This window comes from Podarcis muralis, chromosome 1, assembly GCF_964188315.1.
Source record: "Podarcis muralis chromosome 1, rPodMur119.hap1.1, whole genome shotgun sequence".
Classification (NCBI taxonomy): domain Eukaryota; kingdom Metazoa; phylum Chordata; class Lepidosauria; order Squamata; family Lacertidae; genus Podarcis; species Podarcis muralis.
In genome coordinates this window covers 22,798,955-22,824,015 of record NC_135655.1, presented here as the reverse complement: position 1 = coordinate 22,824,015, position 25,061 = coordinate 22,798,955, and the positions used below count along the sequence as shown (strand labels likewise).

Genomic DNA, 25,061 nt, shown 5'->3' with positions numbered 1-25,061 from the left:
AATGAATTAGGATTCTCCCTTCCACACTTCGGTGCTGAGTTGCAAAATTTGCAGCAGACACACAAATTCAGGTACCACTATAAGAAAGGTGAATGAAAGAACCCACAAGTGCCAACATGAAACTCCTAGTTGGCTGTGGTCCTAAACCCAAAGCATTCTACCACTAGAGAATATGCACAATAGAGATAAAATCACAGTTCCATTCTTTTGGGTCAGGGCTAGATTTGCTCTTGTCATTAAATGTGCAATTATTAAACTAAGGGCTCATCCACACTGCCATGTGGCCTGCCGCTTTCCCCCAAGAAAACCCATAGCTGAACAGTGAATTGAACCAAATGGCAATCAGGTTTTGCGTGGGTTGCCATTTGTCCCCATTCAGTGGTAAAGTGTGTGTTTTCTCCAGGAAAGCTGCGGGAAAAGAAAAGAAAAAATAAATAAATGCACAGGACAAGTGAAATGTGGAAGAGCACTAAATGTAAAACTACTGCAAAATTATCACACCATATCCTTAAAGGACACTCAAAGCATACCCACCCATAATCCTCAGAGCTGTAGTTTACCCCTCACAGAACTACAATTCCCAGCACCCATAACAAACAACAGTTGAAGTTTCTTGCACAGGGGGGGGGGGGAGGGCAGTGCTTTAAAGGTATAGTACATACACAGTCGTATTTTATACCTATGTCCCCCACCTCACCCCATTGCACAAGCTGGATTTTGAAGTTTTCAATATTCTGATATCCTTTTCAAAGAGAGAAAGAGAAAAGGAAGGAAAAAAACACAACAACAAATTTAAATACGTTTTTTAAGGTTTCTTTTTTTAAAAGAAGAAGAGGCTAAAAATGAGTTTGGTAAAAACTACTGTAGTTCAAAAGACCAGGTGGCTCAACTAAATCATTGGCTTTAGTTTCTCCAAATTCCATCATGCATCTTCTGGCAGACCATTAGAGGATCTTGCTGGGTGAATATGAGGTCTTCAGGAAACTACCCTCTCTCCCATCACTTTCCCACATTGTTCCAATGTTTGCCACTAGCACCGTTCAACTCTCTATAAATACAGCAATCTGCCATTTAGGATGCAAGCTTGTTTAAAGCACATGAAACTTAATAATTCCATTGTCTGGAAGCATAAATGCATTCGTTTCGTGGAAGGGACTTGCAAGGATACATAGCCAATCTATCAAAAAAAATAAAAATTGCAGCGTTTTTATTTACTGTACATCTCTCTTTTGTTGACTACAGTGGTACCTCAGGTTACATACGCTTCAGGTTACATATGCTTCAGGTTACAGACGCCGCTAACCCAGAAATAGTGCTTCAGGTTAAGAACTTTGCTTCAGGATGAGAACAGAAATTGTGCTCCGGCGGCACGGCAGCAGCAAGAGGCCCCATTAGCTAAAGTGGTGCTTCAGGTTAAGAACAGTTTCAGGTTAAGAACAGACCTCCAGAACGAATTAAGTACTTAACCCGAGGTACCACTGTATAGCCAGGGGAGCCATTTAGAAAGGATGGGAGAAGTCGCCCACCTAGAATCATAGAATCATAGAATCATAGAGTTGGAAGAGACCACAAGGGCCATCGAGTCCAACCCCCTGCCAAGCAGGAAACACCATCAGAGCACTCCTGACATATGGTTGTCAAGCCTCTGCTTAAAGACCTCCAAAGAAGGAGACTCCACCACACTCCTTGGCAGCAAATTCCACTGTCGAACAGCTCTTACTGTCAGGAAGTTCTTCCTAATGTTTAGGTGGAATCTTCTTTCTTGTAGTTTGGATCCATTGCTCCATGTCCACTTCTCTGGAGCAGCAGAAAACAACCTTTCTCCCTCCTCCATGTGACATCCTTTTATATATTTGAACATGGCTATCATATCACCCCTTAACCTCCTCTTCTCCAGGCTAAACATGCTCAGCTCCCTTAGCCGTTCCTCATAAGGCATCGTTTCCAGGCCTTTGACCATTTTGGTTGCCCTCCTCTGGACACGTTCCAGTTTGTCACTGTCCTTCTTGAACTGTGGTGCCCAGAACTGGACACAGTACTCCAGGTGAGGTCTGACCAGAGCAGAATACAGTGGCACTATTACTTCCCTTGATCTAGATGCTATACTTCTATTGATGAGGCCCAGAATTGCATTGGCTTTTTTAGCTGCCGCGTCGCACTGTTGGCTCATGTCAACCTTTCCCTTGTTTTTCAGACATAATGTAATGTAAATATTCTTTAGTAATGTTTGTCTCTTCAGTAATGGAGCAGGATAAAACAAAGCAAAAATGATGCACTTAACCCAACCTAGGTGGTGGTGCTTTTCTTGCAATTTAAACATGACTGTTCTCTAGAAACAGGCCTTTGAACTTTACTCTGCATCTTTCCCCTTCATTTTTAAATATCCCAAATGCCTGAAGAAGTATTCCCCCCCCCAAAAAAAACCTATAACATTGAACTCTCAACTTATCCCTCGGCTTTATGGCAAGGTACAGAAGTTCTATGAGATACCTGTCATCTATATCTATGGATATAAACCTTATAGAAGACACTCAGGGAATGTGAGTGGGGTCAGGAGAATTAGGTGCATTTTATTCTTATCCTTAAAGTGAGCCTTGCTTCCTCATGGCCTCACAACTGAAGATAAACCCTCAGGTTTCCTCTTCCCTACGGGCTTCAGGTGGGCTGCTTGCCATTCTTAGTTAACAAAACACTGCACAAACATTAATGCATTCATCAGTTCATTAGTGTGCTTGTACTATTAGTGCTCCCCACTAGTAAAACCAATTGTTTTTAATTGCAGGATTTCTCTGAGAAATAGAGAGGGGAGTTATTGATGGCGGCCATATATCAGCACCAGCTTCTACTTCAGACTTGCAAGGGTTTTTAGAGCTTAACCTTGGGGGGGGGGGGGCTAAGCTTGATGATGGAATACTTTGAGGTTGTTTCATAGAATTGTAGAGCTGGAAGGGAAGCCAGGGGGTCATTTAGTCCAACCCCCTGAAATGCAGGAATGCTTTAGCTGAAAGCATCCATGACAGGTGGCCATCCAACCTCTGCTTAAAAACCTCCACGGAAGGAGAGTTTCCAGAGTGGACTCGCTGCTCTAAACTTGTTGGGTGTGTCTTCACCCTTAAGGGAAAGAGGAAAGGGAACGTCAGCAGATACACATGTTATGAGCCCCTTATTTACATCCTGGAGAGGCTGGGCCACTTGGGATGAGCAGGGGGAGGAGTTCAAAATGGTGCCTGACAATGATTCTGGGGAGGGAACCTGGTTAGGACAGACTGTGGCCTGGCCCCTGACTCCCATCTGTGCATTGTGGGGAGGAGTCTACAGGTGAGGAATCTCAGCAGGTTGCCACCTAGCTCATAAGTACCAGCCTCAACTACTCTGCCACCAGCACTGCCCCTGGTGCCGCCAGAGCTTCAGCCTGCATCAGCCTCTACTGATATGCCCCCGCACACTGAGGAGGTGGCTGATGCCCAGTCTGATTTTTAGGTGGCCCTGCTGCCTCCTCTGTCACCTAGGGCACAGAGATGCTAGCACTGGCACAGACAGACAACTCAAGTACAGTTCCTCAGGTGTTTGCTTGCTCAGTCCAGAGCTGCATCCCGCTTGCTATGCTAAAGCCATGCATGCCCTGCTCCTTTAAAACAGTGGTCCTTGCTTCCAGAACATACTGGTCTGAGTAATGAAATCTATAGTAGGATCCGAGTCCAAGTCCCACATCCAGGACGGTTTGATCCAACCCACACCTTCTCAAGGTGCCGGAATGGATGAAGGTGCTGGGGGGCAGGAGCAGCTGCGATCATCGGTGTCTACTGAGCCCTCCAAGCCTTTGCCCAGGAGATTGCCACCCTGAGAGGGCAGCTTGTGTAAGCAGCTCAGCCAGCTGCCTCACCAGTCAAGACTCATCTGCCCACTGGTCAAGTTCCAAGGAAACTGGGAGCAGTTCATAGCATGATCCATTCATGTGTGTGAGGGCAGCCGAGCGGAAGATTCCCACCAAATACTCAGCTGACAGAGGTGTGTTCTGCAAAAAAGAGCAGTACCAGCTCCCGTCTCACTGTCCTATTATGGTACCATTGAAGCACTGGGAGAATTCATTGATACCAACCTCAAGTGAGGATCCATCCTGTCTTCCATGTCTCCTGCTGGAGCCCCGATCCTGTTCGAAGAAGAAATCAGGAGTAACAACTGCTGTGCGCTAAACAGGATTACCATCCCTAATCACTACCTCTGTTCACTGATCAAAGGCCATGCACCATCAATATCTTCACTAAGCTGGATCATAGAGTGGGCTACAAACTAGTAAGAATCCAAGAAGGGGATGAATGGAAGACTGCTTTACAAACCCAATATGGACATTATGAATACACTGTCATCCCATTCGCCTTCTGCAATGCCCCTGCTATCTTCTAACACCTCATGAGCGACATATTCAGATACTTTCTTGACAGGTTCGTGGTGGTGTAACCAGACAAAATCCTTATCTGCTTGGAGTCACCCCAGCTCCAGTGGTTAACAACAGGAAAATCTCCATGTCAAGCTGGAAAAGTGCAAGTTTGACCCCTCCAGCATCAACTTCCTTGGATACCTGTATCTCCCACCAAGAGGTAGAGATGGACCCATACCAAACACATGGCATGCTAACCTGGCAGTCCCCCAAAGCCAAACAAAAACTTGCAAAGCTTCCTTGGCTTTGCTAATGATTACTGGAGGTTTGAAAACCACCACCGCACTCACAGACTGTCTTAAGGGAAAGAAGTCATTTCAGTGGACAGCAGACACACAAAAAGCCTTTGAACACCTAAAGGAACCTTTTGTTTCTGAACTGATCATATTCTACTCAGATCTGTCCCATACCTTTGCTGTGGAACCTGATGCCTCTGATGTGGCTACCAGGGTGATTCTGCTGCAGGCTGAAGAGATGGGAGGAGGAGCTTGCCCCTACATGTACTACTCCCCAAAATTAACCCTGCCCAAACAGAACCACACCATCTGCTGCAGTAACAGCAAAGACACTTTCAAGGTGTGGCAACACACTATAGAGATCCAGATGGACCACCACATCTTAGGGATTGCCTGGCCACTAAATCAACGACAGTTCCACAGGTCACAGTTTTTCACCTGGTTCCATTTCAAGATCACCAACATACTCAGCACTTAAAATTGATGAGAGGATGCCTTCTCCTGCAAGCCGGAATACAACAGCACCAGAGCAGAGTGAGAGCCTGAACTGAACCCTTCATCCAGAGCAATTGATAGTGGACAGCTCCTGCCAACCTAGCAGTTTGAAAGCATGCCAAAAATTGCAAGTAGATAAATAGGTACCGCTCTGGCAGGAAGGTAAATGGTGTTTCCGTGCGCTGCTCTGGTTTTGCCAGAAGTGGCTTAGTCATGCTGGCTACATGACCCAGAAAAACTGTCTGCGGACAAACATTGGCTCCCTCGGCCAGTAAAGTGAGATGAGCGCCTCAACCCCAGAGTCATTCGCGACTGGACTTAACTGTCAGGGGTCCTTTACCTTTTTAAAGGAGCAACAAAGGTTCCTTTGTTGAGGAACAACAACAGCTTCAGACAGCATAAAATCCTGCACACAGTCACTCGTGAATTCTGGTGGCCAAAAATAAACCACCATGTAGAAAAATATGTGCAATAATGTACAAAAATTGTGTGACACTTGCTAGTGGGCTGGCCTGCCTCTTGTAACTACCCTCTACATCCATTGGACCATGGGAAATGGTTTCTATGGACTTCATCACTGAACTCAGCACCACATTACAATTTTAGTGGTGGTCGACACCTTTAGCAAGACGGCTCATTTTGCTCCCTTGCACTGGACTCCCAAATTTGTATACAACTGCATCTAGAACTCCGCTCAATAGACTCCATTCCTCACCAGCTATGGATTCCACCCATGCACCTTTCACTCATACTTTATTGGCTGCTTCAGCTACTGACTTTGTCCAAGAACTGCAAGCTATAGAATAGCTGCTACAAGAACTGGAAGGAGCCATGGCCACTTACATGAAAGCTGCTGATGTGCACTAACCACCTGGAAAAGACCACCTGAGCATGAAGCCGCAAGCTAGAAGGCCTCAGATTTGGGTCCTGTGTCGCTGAAGCACAAATCAACCTAGTCATATTCTGGTTACTTCTCTGGCTCTCCATGAAACTCCACCCTTATTATCCCTGCCCCCTCCACCACACCCATACCAATCTGACAGCAGCCCACCACCCCCAGTGAACATCAAGTGGGAAGAATAACTTGAAGTGCGACACATCTTAGACTTTAGATAGCACCACGGCTGCCTGCAATACCTGATCCACTAGAAGGGCTATGTCCCTGACAATTGGTCCTGGGAAGTTGATGTTCAGGCCCCTGAACTGACTGCTTTCCACATAAGCCCAAATCCGAAGGCTGAGAAGGGGTGAAGGGGGATGATGTCATCATCCCCATGGTGACATCATGGAGAGGCTGGGCTCACTGGGGTGAACAATGTGAGGAGTTCAATATGATGCCTGACGATGATCTTGGAGAGGAACCTGGTAGGGCCAGATCGCAGCCAGGCCCTGAGTGCCATCTGTGTAGTCCAGGGGAGAAGTCCATGGGTTAGGAATCCAATGCCATGGAGGGACCCAGTGTATTTCTGAGCTAATGTCATGCCTACTCTGCTCCTTTGCAACAGGAATACAAGAGGCGTCTCTACGGTTGGATCAACATCTTAGGTTGCCAAGCCATGCACCAGTGACCCTTGCCTTGCTTCCATCACATACTGAACTGAGCAATAAAGTCTATAGTAGAAAATGAAATCCAAGCCCCACATCCAGGACAGTTTGATCCAACCCACACCTTCTCAAGGTGCTGGAATGGATGAAGGTGCTGGGGGGGGGGGAGGCAGCTGCGATCATCGGTGTCCACTAAGCCCTCTAAGCCTTTGCCCAGGAGATTGCAACCCTGAGAGGACAGCTTGTGCAAGCAGCTCAGCCAGCTGCCCCACCAGTCAAGACTCTTCAGCCTGCCTGCCAAGTTCCAAGGAAACTGGGTTCACAGCGTTCATGGGCCAGTGTGATCCATGAATGCGTGTGAGAATTTCCTGACAATGCAATGAAGGTTGTGTTCATCAACACCCTGCTTGATGAGGATAACAAGGGGTGTGTTAAGTGTTGGCCCAGCATGTTGGCTTGCCTAGCTGTGCCATGCACATGTGGTTTTTTGTGGGGTTTTTTGAGGGACTATCAAGAGGACAGTGCTCTGTTGCTGCCCTAGGGACCTTTAGGAGATGGGCAGCATATAAATTTAATAATACTGGAAGACATCATATATACATTTACGAGCACAATTCAAAGTGTTGGTGTTGACCTTTAAAGCCCTAAACGGCCTCGGCCCAGTATACCTGAAGGAGCGTCTTCACCTCCATTGTTCTGCCCGGACGCTGAGGTCCAGCACCGAGGGCCTTCTGGCGGTTCCCTCACTGCGAGAAGCAAAGCTACATGGAACCAGGCAGAGGGCCTTCTTGGTAGTGGCACCCGCCCTGTGGAACGCCCTCCCACCAGATATCAAAGAGATAAACAACTACCTGACATTCAGAAGACATCTTAAGGCAGCCCTGTTGAGGGAAGTTTTTAATGTGTGACATTTTAATGTTTATTTTGAATCTTTGTTGGAAGCCGCCCAGAGTGGGCGGGGTACAAATTAATAATAATAATAATAATAATAATAATAATAATAATAATAATAATTAATGTCCAAGGCTGATAATGTACCGTACATTTAAAGCACATGGTTTCCCCCAAATAATCCTAGGAACTCTAGTTTACCCCTCACAGAGCTACATTTCCCAGCATCCTTAAGAAACTACAGTTCCCAGAATTTATTGTGAGAATGTCATATGCAAGATTAAAATCCATAAAATGGGCCACAGGCGCTTTCAAATTGCCTATCAGCAGTTTCTATCAGGACAGAAAAGTGAGCAGGCAATGTAGGTCACAGTCTTCCCCACCATGGTCACAGAATCACAGAGCTGTAGAGTTGGAAGGGACCATGTGGGTCATCTAGTCCAGCCCTCTGCAATGCAGGCATCTTTCACCCAATGTGGGGCTTGAACCCACGACCCTGGGATTCTGAGTCTCATGCTTTACCAACTGAGCTGCAGACATATGCACATCAGATGCATTTCTAATTAAACTGCAGCAATTATTTCTAAATTGTCGTCTTATACATATATAGTAGCATGTGGAATGTTTATGAAAACATGTGTCCTATTTTATCCTAATTTTTTGGCTATGTGTAAATGTCCACCATAGGTAGGTGAAGCAACTAGTGAGCAAATTATTTAAATTGAAAGGCAACAGCTATAATTTATTTAACAGGAAGGAGGGAAGAGGTGAGGGATGAAAAGGAACAGCTCAGGCAAGTATATGATTTTTAAAACGTTTCTAAGCAACGGAATAAAAGCAAAGTCCAGCTTTCAAGTCGGCCAGGTGAGCATTCAGAATCTCACAAACTTATTGCTGGCTTTAGGGCTAGGCCTCAGATTCTGTCACACACCTTGGCCTTGGAGCTTCTATGTGATGGCAAAAGGCATAAACTGTTGCTACTGTTTCTGCCAATATGGATCCTTTATTCCCTCTCTGTAATCTCCTCAGTCTCTCTGTCCTGTTCTCCTCAGAATCTCCATCTCTACCCCCATCTCCTCAGTTTCATATTGCAGTTCCTCAGAGCCAAAAAGAGAGAGACTGTGCTCCTAGCATCCCAGAGACAGCTATGCTACCAGGGTTCTATTATTATTATTATTATTATTATTATTATTATTATTATTATTATTATTATTATTATCCTGCAGTTCTCTGAGATGAGCCCAGGGCAGCAAACAACAAAGCGGCAAAACAATACAGTTGAAAATAAGCAACAGAAAGTCCCCTTGCTATTATCCCCCCTGTGCCTCCCCAAACTATTCTGGGGACCAACCTCCAACACTGCCAAACTATTTGTGGTTGGGGGCACATAGGCAGATGAGAGGGAAGGGGACTTCTGTCATACAAGTGGATCTCCTTGTGCTAACAGGCCAATGTCACTGACTGGAGACAAACCATCGCACATAAAAAAAATTTTAAAATATTATTAACAGCTAAAAAAAATTTTAAGACCATCTTAAAAATAAATAAATAAAAGCGGTCACATATTATTGTTTGTCATTCTCATCAAATGGTAGGCCTCTGGGCCTGGACCTTCTTTCATTTTTTAAAAAAACAACAAACTCTCTACTGTTTGGGTTTCACTGCACACCTTAGAATTCTGGCCTAAAGTGTGTTTTCCTATATATTTTAAAGCTAAAATAAACAATGGCCATTTGCTTCTGCCTTCTGTATTCTAGGGACAATAGTTTTATCAATAATCTCTCTGTCAACATATGTCTCTTGTCACAGCTCATGTTGCAGGGAATTCTGTCCTAAAGATGCGCCTGTAGGAAATACATTTGCCGCCATCTGGCAAAGGCGGAAAAGAGCAGCTGAAACTCCCTTGTCTACAAAACTGTTTAGGTGCCAGAATCCTGCCCTCTTTTTCACCTGATCACCATATCTGGTAGAGATATGTATTACTTCTGCCCTAACTACATTGCGTATTAGGTGATTGGCTTTGGGGCACGATTTTGATGAATCTGTTATGAACCTGGTTAGGATTTGGGTAGGCTGACATAAGGAACTGAATTACACCAGATCAAACTATTGGTCTATCAAATCCAAGATTTTGTACTTGAAGGGTGGGGAACTTGTGGCCCTCCAGATGTTGATGGATTACAGCTCTCACAATCCCTCAACAGTGACCATGTTGGCTGGGGATGATGGGAGTTGGAGTCCAACAGCCTGTAGAGGGCCACAGTCTGCCACCACTGGTCTACTCTGGCTGGCAGCAGCTCTCCATGGTCTCAGAAAGAGTGAGGCCTATCCCATGAGCCACTACCTGAGCCTTTAACCTGGAGATGTGTTCAATCACTGATCTATAAGGGTGTGGAGAAGATGTTGAGCTGAAGACAAGTTCTGCATAGCAATGCTGGGTTCTTACTAGTTTTTACATGGCTTTTACATGTTTTTTCTAAGTCAGTTTACCATAACTTCTACTTATTGATGCAACTATTGATTTTTGTTCTTACAAAGGCCATATAACACTATTATTATTATTATTATTATTATTATTATTATTATTATTATCCGCACCACCACCAAGTTGAATGAGAGAATAAGTCTAATGCAAATATCAGGCTCTGGTTCTGTCTTCACCCAAGCCAGCAGTGTAACACAAATCCAATATTACACTGTGTCCTGGTCTTCCTCTTTGGCAGTCCACGGTCATGAAATCTCTTTGTATAAAACGTTGAAATGTTTATGACATATCTTACCTGCGTCTTCCCACGACTTAAGAGGCAGGCAGCCACCATGAAAATGGTAATTATCCTGCAATAGGAACACAAACCTCATCATTATGCAGGACAGTGATATGTGTAACCCACCTGCTTTCTGATATGACCCCAGTGCACTTAGCCACCATTGCATCCAGAGGAGATCACTTTGTTGACTTTAATATGTGGCAAGCCAGCCCTGCTGTATTTGAGGCTGCTCTCCGCTGAGCGAGACTCTGGGCTTTTGCCTACAAGGGTCTGTCCTGACCATAATGTGCACTTCCTCTGAGGGCAAGTAATGCTGTCTTTCTCTGCATCAGGTGTGATTGCACAACACAGCAAAATTGCCACTCTGGCTAAATTACCCACTCCCAACAGAAGAATAGCAGAGCAGGGCAATGAAACATTCACTGAGTCAAGTAATACACAGCCGCCTATGAAAGAAGCATTCAGGAGGAGCCTGTGGCCTATTGAACAGTTCTTTAAAATAGAGTTGCTGGATCTTTAAGGGTCATCTTCTGGTTGTTCGGTCTAGGCAGAAACTGTGGGAAAACTGTGGCCCTCCAAGACATTGTTGGACTCCAGCTCCCATCAGCCCCAGATAGCATGGGATGATGGGGAATGTACTACAAAACCATCCACAGGGGCTACAGGTTGCCCATCTGTAGAGGATTTGAGCTGTGTGATCCTGCAGCTAGCAGGGAGTTGCTGTCCTCTGTTGTTTTGTATTTTTGGTCTTCCATTACATTTAGTGAGACCTTATGCTGCCTTTCATGTTAAGTCTATACTTAAAAGAACCCCTAATTTTATAGCACACTTTCAGATGGCACACAGTTTGAAAATCGCCGGCTTAATATCTGTCCTGTGTTTAGGTGCTGGATGCCAACTCTTCAAAGGTACAGCTCATCATTACAATTGATCATTAGGGTGCTGGGAATTGTAACTCTATGAGGGCTCTCCTAACATTTCTCAACACTCTTAACAAGCTGCAGTCCAAAGGATTCTTTGGAAGAAGCCATGACTTTTAAAGTGGTATTAGAGTGCTGACTATTTTTGAATACTTAAAATACAGCCGTCCCTATGCCTTGGAAATCAAATGTTTAAAATGTGAACATTATTATTTCTGTAGATTTGCTGTCATATAATCTTTCAGTCTCTCAACATAAAGTTTCTTGAACTTTAGTTCATACCGTATTTGTGTGATCTACTTTCCAGGAAAGCAACTTGATTACATTAGCTGACATAATCCATCATAATTTTTAGTACAAGCCCCATTGAAATTTGATGTATGAGAGAGCATGGTAGTTTAATGGAGCTTGTGCAAAACAACTTTTTGGTTGATTGCACCTTTATTAATATATAGCTTCTATGTCTATTTAACTGTTTGTGGGGGATTTGATTTAAAACATTTTCTAGGAAGGCCAATGCTTCAAAGAAAACTTTCCTCATTGCCGCTCCCAGAGTTTTCAACTCCCAAAGCACAAGTGGATGCTAACAGCATATTTTGTTCTCTCTGCCTATTACAGAGGAGGCAAACAATGCTGTTTTTAATTCTGACAGCAACTTCTTAAGCCCTTCAGAACACGATTCAGAAACAAAGCACACAAAAAACCAAGCAAATCCCTCCACTGGTAATCCTGTGCAGGCAGATGTTTGCTTGCTTGGCAGGCCTTTCAGTCATAGAAAACTAGAATTGTTCTCCAGAGACACTGCCTAGTGCTATGTCATCTGTCATTCAATGCTGAACTTTGTCTATGGAGCTCCTGGAAGCTTTCCAGTGAGGTAGTCCAACTTCAAAAATGTACACCCAAGTGCAGATTCATTCTGTAGCACAAGGAGAAGGACACCAAGCTGTTGCTCATATTACAAAGCAGCAAACCTGGGCTTGCCAATGAGAGTGTACAAGTAACTGGGCAATCCTGGATCCCTGATGAATATACCAGTATATGGCACACCTGTTTGTGACCACATGTTGGTTACATCCACACATTAGAACAAGCACACTTGCAAATATAACATAGGAAGATGACTGCTGGGTCAGACACAAGTTCCATCTAGCCCAGTTTGCCACCATGGCCAACCAGATGCACCCATGGAACCAGCGCATGAAGGCAAAATTCCTCCTTTGCTGGTGCAACTGGTATTCAGAGTTAGACCTTTCTTGCTTAAATGGCCCTGAAGGAGCTCTGTTCCTCTGTACTGAAAGTGCAACACATAAAGCTCTGCTCATCAACACTTTTGAGGGTGGAGGAGGAAAGAGGTTTCAGAGTCACCAGTCAACAGCAAGATTAAGGATTTGGCTTAATTCCTAGCTGCATGTAACTGACCTTGTGCATATTATTCACCTCTTGCCTTCCTCTTCCTCCCTCTGTCATTTTTCCCCATTCAAAATTTACATTGCAAGCTCCTTGGGGTAGAGACCTGACTTTTTTTGTTTGGCCTCCTCTGTAAAGCACCATTTACAGGGAGAGTGATATAATCTTCTTCATCAACAACAAATCCCCGAATTTCTGTATATCTCTTCAGTGTCATGTTTCCAGGTTTACTTTATTTACAATCCCTATCACTTCTTCCAGACAGCTATTCTCAAGAGATCTGTCACATTTATCAGCTGGAGAGGCTGGCTTAGCCACCAGATGCAATAGCAGTTAAATAATAGTGAACGATGAAATCAATTTTTTTTTACACATGTTTGCACAGGGGGGAAACCCCCTTTAAGATCCACACTTTCTATGAGTTACTGCAGCTATCAAGGGCAAAAAGAGAAAAGAGTGCAAAGGAAATTGGTAGATGCTACGTATACATCATGCTACAGAATAGTCTGTTTCCCTGCTCTCCCTCCTGTTAGTTTACATACAGTTTTAGCAAATGTGATAGGAGAAGAGACATCAGCTATTAAGCAAGGTTTGCATTCAGTAAACACTAAGAGAGGGAGAGAGAGAGAGAGAGTGCATAGGACCTACCTTTTTAATCCTGTCATGTCCAAAACTGAAGAAAAAAGTTGAGCAGGGAAAATAATGTGTGCACAGCTGAATAGCTGAAAAATAGTTTTGCACATTAAACCTTTTGCCAGAACGTTAGTCCTGCCATCATTTATATTCCACAGAATGAAAGACCCAAAATCATAGAGAAGCAGAAAGAGAGAGAGAGAGAGAGAGAGAGAGAGAGAGAGGGAAGGAAGGAAGAGGAGGAGGGAGGGAGGGAAGGAAGGAGGGGAGAAGAGTGAAGGAAGAAGGAGAGATCTGCTCCTCCTTAGACACTGGAGAGAATACAGCAAAAGCACCTGGTTTTGCTTAGTTCTCTTCTGTAATTCAGCATTAAACCAATTGGAGGAGGAATGTTAAAAATGAACACTTCATTTTCTAAGTATGTTAAACAATGCAAATGGGAGGCCTCAGTCTGGGGACAGCTGTTTTAGATTAGAGAGCTCACCAACTGGCTAGACTCCTCACAACACTCCTGAGGAGCCTGCCAGGATTAAAAAAAACCGCTCACAGTTTGAAGAGAAGCCTTTCCCGCTGCAAATGTTACTGAGGAGTGTGCCACGGGAGGAACAGCAGTACTGGCATGGGGCAGATAGAAAGACGTCCTCAAGAACTAATCTTGATTATGTCTCATTATCTTATGCCTTCCTAAACAATTTGTTGCCGACCAAATATACCAAAGAGAGCTTCAACCATCTGATGGGCAAAGAATGAATTCCTTCCTTGAGTTCCTTGGAGGAAAGGTAGAATTAAAATGTAATAGCAAAATATAGTAAATAAATACAAATAAATTCTTCTTCTGATCACTCATAGCTGAATAAGATTGTCTTCCATAAATATGGTTTTAAAAGTGAGTCCGTAAGTGACTGTAGAGGCCAATTCGGGATCCATATGTTCTTCCACAGTGGGGACATTGGTTTCCGGGCGGGAGTTGATCATGGTGTGGATTTGCCAAGTGTGCCTTCCTCTTAGTGTGTTTCTCCCTTGCGTTCTGAGTTTGAGCATCTTCAAAGCCTTGGTAAAGGCTGTTCTCCAATTGGAGCGCTCGCAGGCTAGTGTTTCCTAGTTGTTGGTGTTTATACTACATTTTTAAAGATTTGCCTTGAGAGTCTTTAAACCTCTTTTGTTGACCACCGCCATTACAATTTCCATTTTAAAGTTCAGAATAGAGTAGTTGCTTTGGAAGACAATAATTAGGCATCCGAACAACATGACCAGTCCAACAAAGTTGATATTGAAGAATCATTGCTTCGACACTGGTATCTTTGCTTCTTCCAGTACATTGGCATTCGTTTCCTGTCTCCCCAAGTGATGTGTAAATTTTTTTGGAGACACTGTTGATGGAATCTTTCGAGGAGTTGGACATGACGTTTATAAGTAGTCCATGTTTCACAAGGTATATAGGCAATACTGCACTAGACAGACAGTATATGGCTGCTTTCTATGTATTGTTGCATGCCATCCCAGCCTCTGAGGGGTTCCGGACACTTTCCCAGGATTTGGTTTCCTTGGAATGATATATAGTTATGATATATAGTTTATCTACACAAATATACAACTTGTAGCTAAGATTTGGGGTGGGGGGCTCACAGCATTAACATCCGGACCTAGAAGGTCTTGCCTCTCCCAGAGTCACAGCCTTGGAATCAAGCAAAAATGGCTCTGTCTTTAGCTGCTGCCTGCTTCTAGCACTGCCTATTGCCTTTCTAAGTAGCAGCTTGTTAGAGGGCAAAAGTTCCATTCATTTGCCCAGAGGGTACCGTCTCTTCTCCTTTTAGACTAATGGTGGTCCTTAGGTGGCCATTGTCTCATAAACTTGCCTGACTAGTTTAACTATTAATAAACCTTTACCTGCATTCAAGAAACATGTAAATACTTTAAAAAAACAAAACAGGCTTTGGGCCAATAATTTTATGACATTTCTACATTGTTTTAACTGCTGTCTGCAATATGATATAGTGTTGTTTTAAATCACTATTTGGTGTGGTGTTTTTTTATTGTTTGTCGTAATGTTGGCAATATACCCATATCCTTTTAAAATTCATTATTCCAGAAACTACATGAAGTTCAGAGATAAGTGCAAATTGAATGGATTTTCAGATAAGAGACTATACTGACTCCGCATAAACGGCAAGCCAAGTCCCGTTCGTGTACGCAGTCTGACTGAATAAACTTTAAATGCCTCTAGTCCATCCTATGCTGGTTTATAGCTAATATTAGGTATACAATATCAAATTAATCCACTGTTCCCACACTGGTTGAACTTTGACTGCTAAAATGCAATCTAAATTCTGTTTTGCAGTATTTTTTGTAAGATACAGATTCTCACCACTTTTTTGCTTGCTCTATGATACCTATCTGGGGTGTATGGGATATCAGGGGAGGGGTAGTACCACTGGTGAGCGACACGCTAGGCACCTTCTGGGATTGTTTGTTCACCTTTGACCCCCACCCTGCACGGAGCTCTCACCTGTGGCTCCTAGAAGCATGCGATAGCAGCCACATCTCGGGAAATGGCTTTCAGTGGCCAGCTAAAGCAGGTGAAGTGAACCAATGGTTCTCAAACCCTCTGGAGTTAGAGAGGTTCCCCTGCATGCGATGAAGACAGGCTTCTGCAGATTGCATGGACGAGACCAATAGTGGGTTCCATTGTCAAGAAGGTGGGTTCTGCATGTAATGTAGAGGGAAATGAGGGGCAGATGTGGCTCATCAACCTGCAAAGCTAGCCCATCTAGGAGAAGGAAAACTGATCTGAAAATTCTGCTGACTTGTGGGAGAAGAAAAGGCTAAGGAGCAAACCCTACACAAATCTTCAGTGGATTCAAAAGGACTGGAGCAAATTTATATTTTATATGAAAGAAAATTGTAAACATTTGAAAAGGTTTGTAGAGGATTGTTGAAATGTTTGGTAATGTGAAAATAAGGAGCTGTTTTACATATAAGGAGGTGAACGTCAAAAATAGATATAAGGTAAAAAAGTGGCTATAGAAATGCGAAGAATTGGTAAAGATGTTTGAAAGTCAGAAAGAGGGTGGGAAGGAGGTCGATGCTTTGTGTGAGCAATGTTTTAAGTTATGGATTTGTGTAATGAAATTGTAATGAAATATGGAAAACTCAATAAAAATTATGTTAAAAATCAAAGAAATCTGGAGTGGAGTACCTAAGATGGTTAGGTGGTTCCTTGGCTTGTATGCCTCCTTGTGGCAACTCCTTCAGCTAAGCAGGTGCTTGGACTACAACAGCGTTTTTGCCTTTTGGAGAGTGTATGTGCACCTTGCATAAGCTTGTGCATGAAAGCTGCTAGATATTAAATCTGGGAAGAGAACAGATACATAGTGTCTCTAATCTATATATGCATAAATGCACAGCCATTGAGCCTAAGGTTGGAATCTTAAAACGATCTATCTGGGCCCCACTGAACTTAATGGGGCTTACATCTGAGTAGAAAGGAAAAAAAGATTGTGTTGTCGAGGCACCAAGTAGTGCACAGACTATAATTTCTTATGCTACAACTCGTGAGCTTTATTTTGGTATAGATATCATAGGACAGGAATGCACTTCCGCTTTTACCACAGCTGCAACAGGGTGAGCTCTGACTGCAGTAAGCAGGTCGGGGCGTACACCGGTACTGCGAGGGGCAATGTTTGGCTAAACGACCCCTGAAAAGGCTTGGAAGGAAGCTCAAGTCAAAGGAACTTCGGTAGTGTCTTTTTGGAGTCCCGGCACCCCTCGCCAAAAGAAAAAAACGGCTGAGGTGGGGGGGGAATCCAGGCATAGAGAAGAACATCAAACAGACCGGTGAAAAGCCTCACATCACTGAAGCAGCGACAAGATGGTAAAATCTCTATTTCTATATTAAAGTAAACGTAAAGTGGTAGCAGCAGCAATAAAACCTAAAAGGAAATAAGACAAGGGGGGAAAGGGGAACTCGGGGGGGGGGGGATCCCTCACAGAGCGAGTAAACCCAAAACAAGATAAAGAGTAAAAATAGCGGAGGAGAAGTAATGCTACCACAAAAGTAAAGAGAAGACAGAAGAACAGAAAAAAATATGGAGAGAGTGTTAAGAAATCACTCAGATTGCAATTAAACTATTTGAAAAGCACACTATCTGAAACGGACTTACTACAAAGTGCAAAGCGGTGCAGGCTGCCTGTTGTTGGAGCTGGGCGGAGTAAAGCAGCTGCTTTGAAACTGAATGTCCTTGAAGGAAAGATAAGGACAAAGGAATAAGGAATGCTGTGGGGGAAAGGAGGGGAATTTAACAGATAAGATAAGATGGCATTGAGGGTCTGAAGACGCTGAGTAATCATCAAGAAGGAGGAAGGAGGAAGAAGGAGGAAGTGACGAAGACAAAATAGTGAAAGAGAGGATTAAAGGAGGGCAGAAGCTGGCAAGCTGAGTAAATAAGAAGCAGTGACACCCAGTGGACAAAGTAGGAAAAGCCGTAATAAAGGAAAATTGAAACAATAGAAGGACATCTGGTGGTTGAAATAGAGAACGTAAAATGTCTCGTGCAATTAAAAAACAGACGACTGGAACTGGAAGTCAACAGCAACAATTAAGAAGAAACTCAGGCCTTGAAGACATGGATTTGAGGGAGATTATTAGTTTGAAATTGGACATGGGAGGATTGAGAAGAGAGTTGGAAGAAAAAATCAATACAATTGATGGAAAATTAGAAAAATTAGAAAACACAATGAAAAAAAAAGAAAAAGAAAATGAAGAAATAAAGGAAAAATTAACAGAAGTCTTAGAAGGAATGAAGGAGACAGACAAGAAAGTACAAGAAATTAAGAATAAAAATCAACAAATGGAAGAGATGGTGAAGAACATTAGCAAAGAACAAAGGAACAAAGAAAAGAAATGGACAAATCAAAAAAGGAGATGGAGGAACAAAAAGCAATCCAGGAAGCTACTGGGGATGCGCTAGCAATGATACACATGCAGATTAAAGAGAAGACCATGAGATTCAGAAATGTTCCAGAAGAGGAGAAGGAGGATATTTGGAAGAAGATGACTGAAACCTTAGCAAAGTGGCTAAGGAAACAGGAAAAACAGGAAACAAACAGGAAAAAGACATAATAGAACAGACAGAGAAAATCTTCAGAGTGAACTCAAGGAAAGCAAAAATGAACAAATGGCCAGCACACTGCATCATTGTATTCACATCGAATTGGATGAAAGATAAGATCCTCCAAGCAAAGAGTAAGAACAAATTAACCATAGATGGAAAGGAAATAATAATTTTACGGGAGGTCCCACCCAGGCTGATAAAAAAGAGACAGCAATTCCAATTTCTAACAAAAGCACTAAAGGCCAAATCAATATCCTTCAGATGGGAATACCCAGTGGGGATTTCCTTCAACTTCAAAGGAAAAAGAAGACGATTTGAGACATTTGAGGAAGCAGACATGTTTTGGAGGAAGTAATGAGGCGAATTAGGAGGAGGGAAAAGTGAAGTAAGAAATGAGGAAGGAAGGAAGGGAGAGCTATCGGATGAGGCGGAAGAAGAAGAAAGAGCTCAGCAAAGGGTGGAAGAATAAAGAACTACGCCAGTAGTAAATAATCAGACCAATAACTATTACAAAACCCTTCTCCTTTACCACTGCAGATAATTTAAACTTTTTTCCACTAACTTTATAATTTTTTAACTAATAAAGAATGAAATTTAAATTGTTATCTTGAAACGTAAATGGTTTAAATAATAGGAGGAAGAGGCAGAAAATAGAATGTATCTTACAGAGGCAGAAGTGGGACCTTGCTTGTTTACAAGAAACCCACATCAATACTAAGCATAAAAGATTATTGGTAAAACCAAAGTTAGGGGAAGAATTCATTGCATCTGATGTAAGAAAAAAGAGGGGGGTTGTAATGTATGTTAAAAACAAATATGAACCAGAATTGTTATATGAAGATAAAGAGGGGAGGATTGTAATAGTCAAAATATCACTAGAGGGGGAACCAATTGTGGTAGCGGGAATGTATGGATCAAATAAAAGAAAATCAGAATTCTATGTTAAAGTAAGATCATTATTAATGGAATATATAGATATGAGAATTATTGTGTTAGGGGATTTAAATGGAGTAATGGAACCAGAACTGGATAGACCGCAGAAGAAGAGGGGGGGGAATGAAGGGAAGCTGCCAAAAAGCTTTGTGGAAATGGTAAAGATTTTTGATTTAGTGGATATATGGAGATATAAATATCCTGTCGAAAAGGAGTTCACATATTTCTCAGAACCCAAAAATTCGTATAGTCGAATCGACAGTATATGGAAAACTAAGGATATGACAATTGAAGCAGAGATATTACCAAAATACCAAAGAATATTACCAAAATATTACCAAAAACACTTACAGATCACAATCCAGTATCATTAACTCTTAAAGGAAAAGAGGAGAAAGGGGGGGAAGGTGGAGAATGAATGTTTTCTTATTAAAAAACCAAAAAGTAATACAAGGAGCCAGAAAGTTGATAAAGGAATATTTTGAAAATAATTGGAGGAAAGGGACAGATGTTAAAACAGTGTGGGATGCTGGGAAGGCAGTTGTTAGGGGATATTTCATACAACAAAACTCAATAGCATATAAGAATAAAGAAAAAAAGAAAAGGGAGCTTTTAGAAGAAATTAAAAGGAAGGAAAAATTGGCCTATGCAAGCAAAAATAAAGAGAGATTAAATTACTGTGAGTAGAATATAATAAAATTATAGAACAGGAGGTAGAACAACAAATCAAATTTTGGAAATATAAAAATTTTGAATGGGCAAATAAACCAGGCAAGATCCTTGCCTGGCAATTAAAGAAACAAAGAAATGAAAAATTAATAAATAAAATAAAAGTAGAAGAGAGGAGAATAAGGGATATGACAGAAATTAAAAAAGAATTTGAAAAATATTACAAAAAATTATATCAAAAAGATGAAGTGCCAATAGAAGAAATAGAGGAATATATAAAGAAAAATAAATTAATAGAGATAGCAGAAGAAGACCATAAATTATTAAATGAACCAATATCAACCGTAGAAATTAAGGAATCAATTCAAAAATTAAAAATAGGGAAATCCCCAGGTCCAGATGGCATACCAGCAGAATACTACAAAGAAATGTTAAATGAATTAATCGGCCCACTAAAAGAAGTAATAGAGGAAGCAGTAGAGAAGGGGAATATTCCAGACTCTTGGACTCAAGCGTATATAATGCTCCTGCCAAAACAAGGTACGGATTTGGAATCCGTCTCAAATTATAGACCCATTTCATTGTTAAATTTGGATTATAAAATTTATGCAGGATTATTGGCTAACAGGTTGAAAAAAATTATAGGAAAAATAGTACATAAAAATCAGGCTGGATTTGTGGAAAGTAGACAAATAAAGGATTATATTAGAAATATAATAGACATAATGGAATATCTACAAGTAAGAAGAGATAAACAAGCAGCCCTGATTTCAATCGATGCGGAGAAGGCTTTCGATAAAATCTCATGGGAATTTCTGAAAAAACTATTAAAAGAATTGTGTCTAGGTGAAAAATTCCAAAAAGGTATAAATGCAATATATAACCAACAGAAAGCAAAAATTATTATTAATGGAGTTTGGAGAAGAAATCAACGTCTTTAAAGGTACAAGACAAGGATGCCCCCTATCCCCAATGTTATTTATAATAGTATTAGAAGTTCTATTAAAGAAAATAAGGCAGGACAACCAAATAAGAGGAATAGCAGTTGGTTGAAAAAGATACAAGTTAAGAGACTTTGCAGATGATGTTATGATCACAACAGAAAATCCCCTACAATGTACACCTAGAATATTGGAATGCATAAACGAATATGGCAGATTAGCATGATTCAAATTAAACTATGGGAAAACCAAAATATTAGTGAAAAATATGGAAGAAAAAGATAAAGTGAAATTACAAGAAATTACAGGATTGGAAATTAAAAAGAAAATAAGGTATCTTGGAATAAATTTAACAACAAACACTAGAGATTTAAGTAATGAGAACTATGGGAAAACATGGAATGAAATAAAAAATGATTTGCAAGTATGGGGAAAATTAAATCTTTCCTTACTAGGGAAAATATCGGTGATAAAGATGAACATATTACCAAGGATGATGTTTTTATTTCAAAGTATCCCAATACTAGGAGATAAATGTTTTAATAATTGGAAAAGAGATTTGGCTAAATTCGTATGGTCAGGGGAAAAGCCAAGAATAAAACACAAAATAATGATAGATAAGAAGGAGAGAGGAGGATTTGGTCTCCCTGACATGGAGTTATATCATGATGCGGTGGGTCTGACCTGGCTAAAAGAATGGATCAAATTAGATGACTCGGATGTATTGGATTTAGAATTGGAATTAAAGGATTATACAGAAATTAAAGCTCATATTAGTGATTGGTTCCAATATATTCAAATTAAGTATAGATTAGCGAAAGACAAAAAGTTAGGATTTGAAAATGAAATATCAAAATTCGATAAATACTTAATACAAGAAAAATAAAAAAATATATCTAAATTGTATAATCTGATCTTAGAGTAGGAAACAAAGGATGAATTGGTTAAAGCATCAATGATTAAATGGGCGCAAGATATCGGGGAAAATATTATGTTTGAACAATGGGGAAAATTGTGGAAAGAAGATATGAAATTCACTATGTGTTATATATTGAAAGAAAATTACCTCAAAATACAACATAGATGGTATTTAACACCTGAAAGAATAGCAAAAATGAATAAAAATTGTAGCGATGTCTGCTGGCGATGCAACACTGGAAAAGCTACTATGATACATATATGGTGGAATTGTTTAAACATCAAACAATTTTGGGAAACAATATATAACGAAATGAAAAAAATGTTCAGATATTCATTTAGGAAAACACCAGAAGGTTTTCTATTGGGAATAGAACCAGGAAGCCTAAAGGAAGAAGACAAGACCTTATATTTATACGCAACAGTAGCCGCAAAGCTATTGATTGCGAACAATTGGAAAAGTGGTATTGTACTGACAAAAATAGAGTGGCTAGCCAAATTATTGGAGTACTACAATACAGTGGTGCCTCGCAAGACGAAATTAATTCGTTCCGCGAGTTTTGTCGCCTTGCGATTTTTTTCGTCTTGCGAAGCACGGTGTCGGGAAAGTTTTGGAAAAGCTTCAAAAATCACCAAAGTCTTTAAAAACCTCAAAAAAGGCTACCACACCGCGTGCTATGAGTTGCTCCTCGAAGTCAAGTCGCAACTGTATTAACGGTGTTAAGAAAAAGGAAACAAACTTGCAGGATGTTTCCGTCTTGCGAAGCAAGCCCATAGGGAAAATCGTCTTGCGAAGCAGCTCAAAAAACAAAAAACCCTTTCGTCTAGCGAGTTTTTTGTCTTGCGAGGCATTCGTCTTGCGAGGTACCACTGTATATCCAAAACAATAGGAGAAATTGGAAGGATCTCAAAAGAGAAGACAGATAGGGACTGGAAGGTGTTTGAAGGATACTTGCAAAATCATTATCGAAAAATCAGAACTCCTATTAGAATAAACAAGTTCTGTTTCAAATACTGAAATACTAAATAAGATGGATAACAATGTGTAATAGAAAAAGAAGTATGAAATTAGGTTAAAGGTGTGTGAAAGAAAGTAATAGAAGAAGAAATTGCAATTGAGTAGATTGGAAATCCAACACCAAGGTGGGGTGAGGGGTGGTGGATGGTGATGGGGAAAGCAATTATTTGTGGGATTGAATGTAAGTATGTTTGAACACTTTTAAGGATTGTATGAAATGTATGTTTGTATGCTTGTATATTTGTAATATATGTGTATTAATGAATTATCTTAACAATAAAAACTTGTTGTTAAAAAAAAAAAGGAATGCTTTTTGTACCAGAAGCCTTCTGCTTTTAAATCAGGGGAGCTACTGCAGAGTAGATGAATGCAACATGCAGCAGATGGACAGGTACAATCATCAGTGTGGGAACAGGGGTGTTGAAAGGAATTCATATTTTTATCTGTGAAAGGTTGGGATGATATGCAATTCACAACCACCCTTTGTTCCTCTTGAGCCCTCCAGTCCAGAACTGTGTTGCTGAAGAGGTTTTATTACACTAAAGAGCACCTGGTATTTAACAATTTGGGTGGATGAAAATCTTAACACTGTTCGACTTCATAGCCTTTGTTGAAGCCACCTTCTTCATTTTCATGATTTTTCAAATAGGTATTTTTAAAAAATAATTCCTTTGCAAACTACATTATAATGCAACAAGAGGATGCCTGCTTTGAACAAGGCAAATATAATTCTGTATCTGTTGGTCAACAGTTTTGTCCCAAACTCATCTTCTATTCCAACCCCTTTATCTTTCCCTCCTGCTATCAAGTATCAAGTACCTCTTTCCCTGACCCTTTAGTTTATCACTAAACATGCATATTATTTAATAAAATTCACAAAGTGACTAGAATAAGACCAGCCCTTTTACCATTCTGCCAGAGGTTTATAGCCTTTGTGCACTCCTTCAGTTGAAAGGAATGAAAAGGGATCATGACACATTTTTAATATTTTAGGTAGGAGAGAAATAGGAGTCTGCAAACTTTCTCCACAGAATGAACTTGAATAATCTTATCTGCAGTATTAGAGCCTTGAAACAATTTTGCATTCATGTGCATTTTTAGAATGCTGCTGCCTGGCACATAACTTGGTACACCCCTAGATTTGAGGGTCTTTCTCTCCATCCTTCAAACACAGCAGCTTTGTGAACTGGTACCTGCATAAGCCATTGAGTAATGAAACTGAACAATGACTTGTGGATGGAAGACTAGCTCCAGCAATCACTATGTAAACACAATGAAGTGAAGAGAAAAAGTGTTCCCCGAACTTCCACTTAGAACAGAATTAATTTGCAACAGTACCAGGGAAATACTTTTCACAAGCAATTGCAACCTAGTTTATACAGTTTATCAATGCCAGTGGCAAAATAAAAGGTAAAGGTAAAGGTACCCCTGCCTGTATGGGCCAGTCTTGACAGACTCTAGGGTTGTGCGCCCATCTCACTCAAGAGGCCGGGGGCCAGCGCTGTCCGGAGACACTTCTGGGTCACGTGGCCAGCGTGACATCGCTGCTCTGGCGAGCCAGAGCCGCACACGGAATGCCGTTTACCTTCCCGCTAGTAAGCGGTCCCTATTTATCTACTTGCACCCAGGGGTGCTTTCGAACTGCTAGGTTGGCAGGCGCTGGGACCGAACAACGGGAGCGCACCCCGCTGTGGGGATTCGAACCGCCGACCTTTCTATCGGCAAGCCCTAGGCGCTGAGGCTTTTACCCACAGCGCCACCCGCGTCCCAGTGGCAAAATAGAATGTGCAATTACTTACGCTGCACTACTTCATCTGCATGGCATGCATGAGACAAACATCTTTAAGGACTTTGTAGTAAGTTACTAAACTCACGTTCTGATTAGCCTAATTCACTAAGGCCATTTCGAACTAAGTGTGTGTGGCTTTACCTTTAAATTATCGTTTATACAACATGTAGACCAACAAATTGCAAAATTCAGCTCATGCTGATGTAGTCCTAGATATGATATTACCATATCTTCAAGATGATCAATCTGATATTAACAGTTGGGGTGCTTTTACTGACATTTTTACTGTATAAGGCTGTGTTACCTTTCAGTTTTTGCCAAGTCTGCAGATACTTAATGCAAAAATCTA

At 41.3% G+C, this 25,061-nt stretch overlaps 1 protein-coding gene across 3 annotated transcripts in view; it reads right to left on the bottom strand.

Moving 5' to 3' along the window:
- FBLN5 (fibulin 5) overlaps window positions 1–14,662 on the bottom strand; it is a 57,202-nt gene extending 42,540 nt beyond the window's left edge. Inside the window, exons 1-3 of one of the 3 annotated variants that reach the window (XM_028717481.2) lie at window positions 13,349–14,662; window positions 10,386–10,440; window positions 4,100–4,150 (exon numbers count right to left, since the gene is read on the bottom strand). In XM_028717481.2, the coding sequence (XP_028573314.1) occupies window positions 4,100–4,150; window positions 10,386–10,440; window positions 13,349–13,443 (201 nt within the window). In that variant the 5' untranslated portion in view covers window positions 13,444–14,662. The remainder of the gene's footprint in view (window positions 1–4,099; window positions 4,151–10,385; window positions 10,441–13,348) is intronic. The other 2 variants (XM_028717490.2, XM_077924651.1) reach the window with 2 other exon arrangements.
- Between the last annotated feature and the right edge of the window lie 10,399 nt (window positions 14,663–25,061).